We start from the raw sequence: 10,578 nt of genomic DNA, 5'->3' as shown, positions 1-10,578 counted from the left end.
GACCCCCATAAGAGAAGATTTTTCACTGCTAGCTACCATTGAACCATTTTAATTTCAAGGACCCCCAGTTTGACATGCATTCGGCTACGGACCCCCATTTAATGGCATTTCTATCTCTGGGACCACAATTCATGTTGTAAAATCAATGTTAATTTAAGTTACAGACCCACAAGGGTCCATTTGGTTCCTATAAATCATTTAGCTGGGGACCCCCTGGTATCCCCTCAAGTACCCCTGGGGGTCCCCGGACCCCACTTTGAGAACCAATGCTCTAAGCCACAACACCGTGCGGTCGCTTCTCTGGTGAAAACAGCTGCGGATTTGGGAATGTTGTGTGTGTTGTTGCGTAATTACATTATAGGCCTATAATAATCCATAGTTGTGACTGCCGTCGCACCACTCATAAGACTATTAGTGGCTGAATGTCAAAAGGAGAAGTGCGCTATCCATGGTTCTGATTTTGAGCTTGTAATGGTGTCAGCACCATGGACAGCGTTACAGACATCAGCACTCTGGCTGCAGTAAGACACTAAAACAAGATCTGAGTTCCACAAAGTGAACTGAAGATAGAATGAATGAACACCGCTTGGCAATGCATTGTTGTAGCCTATTAAACATGTAAACAAGGAATAAACCCGCTTGTCGGATCCCGGGTCCCCTGCCCTGCACCAGGAACGGATGCCTGTTTAAACAGGCCCGCAGATAAACCTCTGTCTCTGGCAGCCATCCTGCCAGACATAGCCTCTACTCACATCTATAAAACTATCACATAGGCTACTGTAGGCCAAAGCACGCATGCACGCTGTCATTCAGACTCTCGCGCCTGCTCTAACACGTGATTTAATGTAATGTTTTGTTGAACACATGTTGCAGGTTAGACTACATGATACAGAATGATGCCAGTGCAGTGCATACAATAGGTTAATTAAAGAAAGCTAATCAGCAGGTTTCCAAGGCTACTGAGGTGCCTAAAGTGTAGATTTATCTACGAATGCCATCAAGATAGTAAATGAAAACTGTCCATCTCATTTCCTGGACTCATAAAAAGTCATATCTTTATCAACATACATATATCCAGATCAGCAACAGGGAGTGGTGGAAAGTAACTAAAGTAGACCCACATTTACTCAAGTACTGTACTTGAGTACAATTTTGAGGCACATTTAAGCCCTAATTTATACTTCTTCAATTCGAAAGTATAGGGCCTAATCTACAAGCTCACAACCTGTCACCATGTGTTGTGAGCTTGTAGATCTGCTATTTTCAAAAAAGTTTGAAAATCTTTGAACATTTTCAGAAGGCTACTTTTACCTTGTATATTTTAATGCCAATACATTTGTACTTTTACTCGATAAAACGAATAGCCTTTACTTTTAACAGAGTATTTTTATATTACTTTTTCTTGAGTAAAAGATCTGAGTAGCCTACTTCTTGCATGCCTGTCATTTTTCTGTGTAACAGCAGTTTTCCCCCCATTGTCCCACACACACACACACACACACACACACACACACACACACACACACACACACACACACACACACACACACACACACACACACACACACACACACACACACACACACACACACACACACGCTGTGCAAACAGGACTTGGTGCAAATTGAAGCCTCTTTCCAGGGTGATACTTACTATCTGGTCCGTCTCTTCAAACATGACCTCTTCAATAAAGGTCATGTGTAGAGTAGGCTATATGGTGGGGGGCTTTTTTCAAATAAACGTGCCAGTTAGACACGTGAGGCTTGTATCCTGTTTTCAATCATTTTATTCCTCCTGTAGAAAATGTACATCATAGACAATACAATACAAAATAGAAAATGATCCACAGTACTGACAAATACAAACTTTTAACACATAACAAGCCTATGCAATACTGCTTTGGCATTTCAAAGACATTGAATAAAGTGCAAAATTACTTTTCTTGTATACATTCGCAGTTTTTTCCCCCCAATTTCTTTTTTTTTACAAAGTTGTTGTTCACAGCATTTGAAAACGCATCTTAAATTTTGTTGAGACACAATAAAGTGCAGATATGCGTGAGATATACACATTGTAGCATCACACAACATCCCCAAGTGTTGGTAAAGCATTCACTGTCAAACTGTCTGTAAGCAGATTGTCCATGGTCACTACACTGCATTTTCCTTCTCAGGTTTTGACCCCACACACACACACACACACACACACACACACACACACACACACACACACACACACACACACACACACACACACTCTTTCAAACGTCGCTGGGTGACCTGGAGCGGTAGGCGGCCCCCTGCTTGGCCCGAAAACAGCCACAGAAAAGCACGTAGAGCGAGCGCTGGATCTCCGCGTTGCGGTAGGCGTAGATGATGGGGTTGATCATGGAGTTGTACGTGGCCGGCAGCAGGGTGGCGTACGTGTACACGGACGGGTACTTGTCCGTCTCGCCCACCAGGCAGCAGTAGATGGCGAAGGGCAGCCAGCTGGCGCCGAACGTCCCCAGGACGATGGCCAGCGTGGACACCCCCTTCTTGGTGGCCACGTAGTGCGACGTGCTGAAGAAGTGCTGCTGCAGCGCGATCTGGTGCGCGTGGCGACACACGATCTTGCAGATCCGAAAGTACAGCGTGAGCATGAGGGCGAAGATGACGAAGAAGGCGGCGGCAAGCAGGGTCACGTTGCTGCGGGTCAGCGGGCGCACGATGCTGCAGCGATCCGGCTCGTCCAGGCAGTTCCAGCCGAGCACGGGCAGCAGGCCCAGGGTCAGCGACGCGCCCCACGTCACGCCCAGCATCAGGTGCACGTAGCGCAGGGTCTTCTCGGAGAAGTAGGTGAGGGCGTTGTAGAGGGACAGATAGCGGTCCACGGTGATGGCCAGCAGGCTGCTGATGGACGCGGTGAACGAGGCCACCAGGAAGCCCACGGTGACCAGGCTGATGGTCTCGGAGGAGGACGAGGAGACCATCACGTACTGGAACACGAAGTTGAGGATTAGTCCCATGCCGGCCAGCAGGTCCGCCGTGGCCAGGCTGCCGATGAGCACGAACATGGGGGTCCTGAGGGTGGGCGTGTAGAAGATGATCGCCACCACGATGGCGTTCTCGCAGGCGATGACCGTGCCCGACATGCAGAGCATGATGTCCCACGGGTTGATGGGGAAGTCCTGGAGCCTGGAGGTGGAGAACTCCAGCAGGCTGCCGTTCATGCGCTCCGGGGAGGAGGTCTCCTCCATCCAGGGGAGGAGAGCCTCCGCTCCTCCGGCCAACACCGCGGCTACAGAAGAGTCGTTCACTACCGAGGTCACGTTCATCTTCGCAATGAGCTCCCGCTTCCTATGTGAAGATACAACACAAATATAATGATTCTATTAATTGTAGCTTCGATGAATTGAATACACAGGACCCCAATGGAAACAACGTAAGCCATAGTGCTTTCCTTGGGTTTATCATTTTGTATGAAACTGTACCTCTGTGCTTTTTTTTTTGCAAACTGCTAATAAAGTAGTTAATCAAATTCTATGCAGACAAGCCCACAAACAATTTATCAATATAACTGACATTATTACCCTATATATGAATCACTGTCTTCACTGTCTGCACAGTCGAGTGAAAAGTTTAGATAGCCGGACGACTCAGGCAGACACAGCAGTTGCTGTCTATGGTGCTGAAACTTCCTCGGTAACAATTTGCCTAACTTTGACTCCCAACGGCTACAGTGTCCCAGTTCCAAAGCCAAGATATATACATACAAAATACATCATTCCCGGAATCTGCGAAGTGCATGCTATTATGATAATATTCATATTTGAAAAAATCTATTGTAGCCTATACAACATACCTCAGCGTTGCTGCAAACGGAGATTTCAGTGAAATTGGAGCCGTCCCTTTCCACGAAACCTCTCAAGTTAACCCCACGATTCTGTTGTGTTCCCCCACTCATGGGCTGCACACCCAGGGTAGGGGACGACGTGCAGCATCGGCTGACGAGGAGTCTGAGGAGGAGGAGGAGGAGGAGGAGGAGGTGGTGGTGGTGGAGGAGGAGGAGGAGGGGTGACGATGGAGAGGAGGAGAGTAGTATGGTTAAGGCGCACGGGAGACGAGTGGAGTGCTATAAATCCACAAACGACGTCAGAGAGACAGAGAGAGAGAGAGAGAGAGAGAGAGAGAGAGAGAGAGAGAGAGAGACAGAGAGAGAGAGAGAGAGAGATGGAGATGCTCTATCTGTATGCCTGTTGAACACATGCTGGGATGAAACATGTGTCAGACATGCTGAGCTTCTTTCACCCCATATTAGTCCGTGAGCCAGGACCCCAAATATGGGGTCATCATTATCATCTGGGGGGAATAATTCTCATAGTGATTTGGGTAGGTATACACCCTTAGTGCTAGGAAAAATGTGATAGAATTGCATTGGTGGTAGCTTTCTGTGTGTTATCACTCCTTTTATAACCACACATGTCAAAACTGTTTTCAAAATCTGAATGACGCATTCTACTTCAACTCCATGTCAATTGTTTTTTTTAAACTTTGTTGATTGGGTTTTTCCACAGCAGGATTCAGCATTAAAGGCATATGATCAGGTACAGAAAAGCTTTCTAATGCAACCAATAAAATACAAAAGCTCAATAAACACATTGAATTATCACCCCAAAACATGAAGACATAGAATTAAAGACATACAAATTGAAAGAATGGACCCCATACCTTCCCAAACCCCAAACAGCGCACCTAAAGGAGTAGGCTCCACCCTTCTCCCCACTATCCCTGATATGGACTGAAAGACCTCTGTCCAATATTTGTGTATAGATGGGCAAAGCCAGAACATATGGATGAGGTCTGCTGGAGATTGTTGACATCTATCACAATCAGGAGATACAGTATCATAAATCCTTGACAACCGGGCCTTAGTATAATAGATACGGTGTAAAAGTTTACATTGAATGAGAGCATGCCTCGCGCAAATAGAGGACCCATGTACTCGTCGCAGAATTGCATCCCAAACCTCCTCAGTTATTTCCTCCCCCAAGTCCCCCTCCCAACAAGCTTTTATAGAGTTCAAGGTTTCAGACCGTAGACAACAGATCTCATCATAAATACATGAAATTGCACCCTTCAAAGATGGTAACGGAGTTAAAAAGTGTCTACAACAGAGTCATCAGGTAGATTGGGAAATGTGGGAAATGTTCTTTGAACAAAGCTACGGACCTGTAAATATCAGCCCCTCAATGCAGCTTCAAATATATACAGTGTATATATATATATATATATATATATATCAATAACAATTACTTTAAAGAAAATAAAGTAGTCCCCTAGTTGTTAAGATTAATGTTTGCTTGACATGTATACACTGAATGAAGATGGATGATACTTGTTGCTAGAACGTGCATTTGTGTTGCTCTCGACCTGTAAAGATCACCTACAGTATAGACACTCCAAACTACATGCATCCACCCTGAATCAATGGCCTTTTATTTGTATGCATGTGAAAGATTGAAAGAGAGATGGCAGAGATGCCTGCGCCAGAGTGAGAGAAAGAGAGAGAGAATTCTTTTATATGCCAAGGACAGCTTAAGTCTAGCGAGCAGAAAGCTTGTACAAATATCATTCCTGTGTGTGCGTGTGCGTGTGCACACACACACACGTTGCATATTCTCTCCTGGCCTGCATAAACTGAACTGGTTCGGTTTGGATTGATCTGTCTGTTAGTACTCCTCTGCATGCCATTCACAAGCTATGGTATCTCAGAAGCACACACCAAGTCAGCAGATGCCAAGTTATTACCATTCGATAAGCCAGGTAACTCTTGCCATTCCACATTGTTGTTGTTTGTTACCCATTTCCTCCTTTCTGTCGCATTATGTATATTATATATTATTTCCAACTTGTCCAGCTTCCTTTGACACATTATTTCACACTTTACTCCCTCTTTCTGATGCATTTCCTTTAGATATTAGTCAACACAGAGGTGCGAAAACGTGCTTTCATTCTGAAAACACGAGCATACAGTTCAGTGACTTCCTTAAGTATTTTTGAGCAATAGGCTCTTTTGCCATTTTGCCTCTGTGCAGAGGGTCTTCTTTAATCTCAAGTTAAATTCAGCCTCATCAAATGAATATAGTTAAATAACTACAACTCCTTGCTGCCAATATATGAGATCCTAATGGCACCAACAGTATTTGTGCAATGTTTCAAGACTGTATGAATAGTTTCCTGTGATAAGCATAATAATCCAAAATCAAAGCCTGTACCAAATCACATGTGAGTCTTAAGAGATGTGTTAAATGAGACCAACCCATACCTAGAGAGGCCAGCACCATCCAGCTGACCTTCATGATTATAGGGCATGACACAATGACCTCAGGAGAACTTCAGAGGCAGAGAATGTAGCAAGTACCATTACATGTTGAAAAATCAATTAAATTAACAGGCGTTACAGAATCCACTCGCTGTCAGTACACAGTAGTCTGACTGCATGCATGCATGTGCTTATGTGTGTGATTGAGTGAACAAAAGAGGCAGACATTCACGGCAGCATGGTCATATCACAACAATTGTTGGTTTCCAGGCAACAGTGGACGATATTTGCTGATCTCTTGCGAAAAGGTACTCAAGGAGAGGACGGAGTACACCGTCTCATAAAGGCTGTTGTAGATAGAGAAATTTTGTGAAAAAAGCACACCTACTGGGACAGGTGCGTAGGAGCAGGCAACCAGTGCATAAGACAGGACATCCTGTACACGGTCTTCACTTACAGCAATAAAGTAGTTTATTTACAACGTTTCGGTCTAAACGAGATTCATCAGGTATCTGGGTCACATAAGAAACAGACACATATAGAAGCTCTCAGAGAGGCGAGGTCCAATTTAAGCGCCAAGCTATTAAATTGTGAAGTGTTACTACGAACTACGACAGCTACCATTTGATCCAGGTCTAAATTAGCCTGAGATGTTTTTCAATACTTTTGTTTTTGTGATGTATGCAAATTACACTGCACAAAAATAGCACGGTCTAAATCACCACTCCATTCATCCACACAATGGCTCTTCAGAGGAAAAAAATAATGGCTGTAATGAGACCCCTACCTTTAGGAACAAAATGAAAAACAACAGGGAAGACAGGGACACCGTGAAAAACAACCTTTCTCACAAGCAATGTTGCAATCGTGGGCATCAAGTCACCTTCTTTGGTGGACACGTTCATGTACAAACATGTTCATGTACAAACACACTGATGGTGAGTGAAGAGCTCACACACATACGCTATATACATTTACAAACATGCTACTTTATTTTTGGCATTATTCATGCTTAATTTCAGATAGGTCAGTGTAGAGAGACAGGATATAAAGGCAGAGAGAGAGGAGAGACATGCAAGAAGATCAGACTCTGATTCGAACCTGGGTCCTCGTGCTCACATGGGAGCATATGGTCTGTCCACTAACTGGCTGAGCCAATAGGCACCCATGAGTCACCCTTCAATCTATAATAGCCCACACATAGACCCATTACCTGGGGAGAGTGGGCTATCTCTGCCTGAGAGTTCTGAATCATTAACAAGGTAATGTTGGAAAAAGAAGGCTGGAACTATGGAGGCGCAAAATGGAAGAAAGTTCAAGAGGATTTATGGGTTTGACAGGCGGAGACAGACAAAGCGTGAGGAGAGGGATAGAGAGGGGGAAAGGGATGGGGTACATAATTGTCGCAAGGACAATTACATGGCTGAGTCAAGTAGCTGAGTAGTCTGCGTACAGTAGAAGGGAGCTAGAAAATGGGGGCAATAATGGCTTTGCAGACACACCTGGGATCGTTGTTCAGTCAACACTCACATGATCTTGACCCACTACCATACTGTGGAAGAGTGTCACAGGATCATCTGTCCCTCCCTTTCCTACAAAACCCTGGTCAATTACTCCAAGTGAAATGAACTCTGCTCCCTCCTGGCTCCCACACTGTGAAATGACTCCAGTCGGGACTGCAGACTCACTCCCCATTTTCTGTCAGTCTGCTAACTCACCTCTACCTCACCCCTTTCTTGTATCACTACTTCTTGCCTATTTAGATACATACAGTATATATATACAGGTCATTCTATGCAGATTTATGTTGGGTACTTGTTCACATGCCATGTGTGATGTACAGCACATACAGTAGACATTGTTTGAGACTGTTTGCTTGACAACAAATGCTAAGAATGTTATTTACAGCATGGTTTTAGAGAGATGCTATGTTTGATATTTACCTGGTATCCTAGTTAATTTGTATCAATAGTTTTTAGCGGTGCCAGCCGCTCTACACCTGACTATGTCCGTCCGTTTGTCCGTTTGAGCCCGGATGTCCGTTGCTATAACTCCAGTTCGCAGCATGCCAGCAAGTCCAAATTTGGTATGTGGACTTACACCACCAATTGGGACGAGCATTGATTGCTGAAGCCCCGCCCCGCCCTATTATAGCGCCACCAGGAGGCCACTACACTTGACTATGTCCGTCCGTATGTCCGTTTGTCCGTTTGAGCCCGGATGTCCGTTTGAGCACGGGCTTTAAACAGCTATAACTCCAGTTCGCAGCATGCCAGCAAGTCCAAATTTGGTATGTGTACTTACACCACCAATTGGGACGAGCATTGATTGCTGAAGCCCCGCCCCTCCCTATTATAGCGCCACCAGGAGGCCACTGGCTTTAAACAGCACTTTACACAGCTATAACTGCAGTTCGCATGCCAGCAAGTCCACATTTGGTATGTGGACTTACACCACCAATTGGGACGAGCATTGATTGCTGAAGCCCCGCCCGCCCTATTATAGCGCCACCAGGAGGCCACTGCCTTTAAACAGCGCTTTACACAGCTATAACTCCAGCTCGCAGCATGCCAGCAAGTCCAAATTTGGTATGTGGACTTAGACCACCAATAGGGACGAGCATTGATTGCTGAAGCCCCGCCCCGCCCTATTATAGCGCCACCAGGAGGCCACTGGCTTTAAACAGCTATAACTCCAGCTTGCAGCATATGCCACCAAGTCCAACTAATACCACCAATAGGGACCAACTGTAATTACATAAGCCCCGCCCCCTCTGTCTTCCCATTGGCTGGGCTTTAAACAGCCATAACTCCAGTTCACAGCATGCTACTGAGTACAAATTTGGTACGTGGACTCAGACCACCAATAGGGACGAACTGAAATGTAGTAAGCCCCGCCCCCTCTGTATTCCTATTGGCTGGGCTTTAAACAGCCATAAGTCCACTTTGCAGCATGCTACCAAATACACATTTACCACGTGAACTTTGACCACCAATAGGGACAAGCTTTAATTGCTGAAGCCCCGCCCCCTCTGTATTGTCATTGGCTGGGCTACAAACAGCCATAACTCCAGTTTGCAGCATGCTACCAAGTACAAATTTGGTAAGTGGACTCAGACCACCAATAGGGACGAACTGAAATGAGTTACGCCCCGCCCCAAAGGCACCGCTTCCTTCACACAGGGTGTGATTTTTTCTTTGCAGTCTGTTTACGTGACCATTTATCCTGTTATTTGTTGACTATAGGGTTTATGCCATTTAATCTGATCTTGCACTTTGTAAATTGCTCTAGTTAAGGTCGTAAATATGAAAGACCGAACAATTAAACATTTTCCATTTCCAACCATCTTCTGTTAGTCATCCTCTTGACCCGAGAACTGCTTGAGGCTCATTTATGCTTCGGTCATGACAAACAAAATTGGGAGCGGCGTCTCACAACCCTTTTTCCCCCTTCTTATTTTGCCAAAGCATAAATTAGCCTCTAGTAACAGCTAAAAGCTTTTTGCTTCAACTTGTCTATCACATGCTGTGAGCCATCATGTAAGCCACCCTCTCTTCTGAGTATCGTCTCCCTCCTCCTTTCTTCATCGCTCACACTCAGTCTAATCCCTCCCTCTCTCCCCCGTGCACAGGCTCACGAGGCAGGGATGGAGAAACAGCCCTGGTGCAGTGTGTGTGTGTGTGTGTGTGTGTGTGTGTGTGTGTGTGTGTGTGTGTGTGTGTGTGTGTGTGTGTGTGTGTGTGTGTGTGTGTGTGTGTGTGTGTGTGTGTGTGTGTGTGTGTGTGTGTGTGTGTGTGTGTGTGTGTGTGTGTGTCTTTGTTTGCAAGCGAAAAAGGAATGCTTTCTAGATTATGACCAAGTATGTGTACGTATTGTATGCATGTATTGTATAGGGTGTGATGGGTGGTGGGTTTGTGAGTGAATGCTATTGCGGTACTGTAAGAACCGAAGATAATTACTATGCAAAGAAAAGGGGTCAAGAAAAGGAATCCGGGAAAGAATGAGTCACAATCAAAGATAATATAGAATAGTTGAGAACTGTAAAGCCTACTAACAGAGCACTGGTTTTGGCGTCTTCCCATCTCTACATGAAATGAACAATGTTGTTCCTGGTTGAAGGGGCAATTTTGCACCTGCAAAGGATTTAAGGCCACCATGGCAGGACTGAACAGAGCTTAGAAATATCAGCTGAAAAGCAAAGAGGAAACAAGTGACAGATGTACAAACTAATCTATGCATCTTCTAGTTGGAAGGAAGCAGCCAAACAACATACTG

General features: G+C 45.1%; 1 protein-coding gene across 1 annotated transcript; it reads right to left on the bottom strand.

Annotated features, from left to right (window-relative positions):
• Window positions 1-2,260: 2,260 nt before the first annotated feature.
• Window positions 2,261-3,316, bottom strand: gpr6 (G protein-coupled receptor 6; the record flags this gene model as incomplete). Its single annotated transcript, XM_084082098.1, has 1 exon — window positions 2,261-3,316. One exon carries the CDS (start codon window positions 3,314-3,316, stop codon window positions 2,261-2,263), a length of 1,056 nt encoding a protein of 351 aa, XP_083938224.1.
• Between the last annotated feature and the right edge of the window lie 7,262 nt (window positions 3,317-10,578).

Source organism: Gymnoscopelus microlampas (genome assembly GCF_963454915.1).
Source record: "Gymnoscopelus microlampas genome assembly, chromosome: 16".
NCBI lineage: Eukaryota > Metazoa > Chordata > Actinopteri > Myctophiformes > Myctophidae > Gymnoscopelus > Gymnoscopelus microlampas.
Note: the sequence above shows the minus strand (reverse complement) of the source record. Positions and strands in the feature narration are given on the sequence as shown.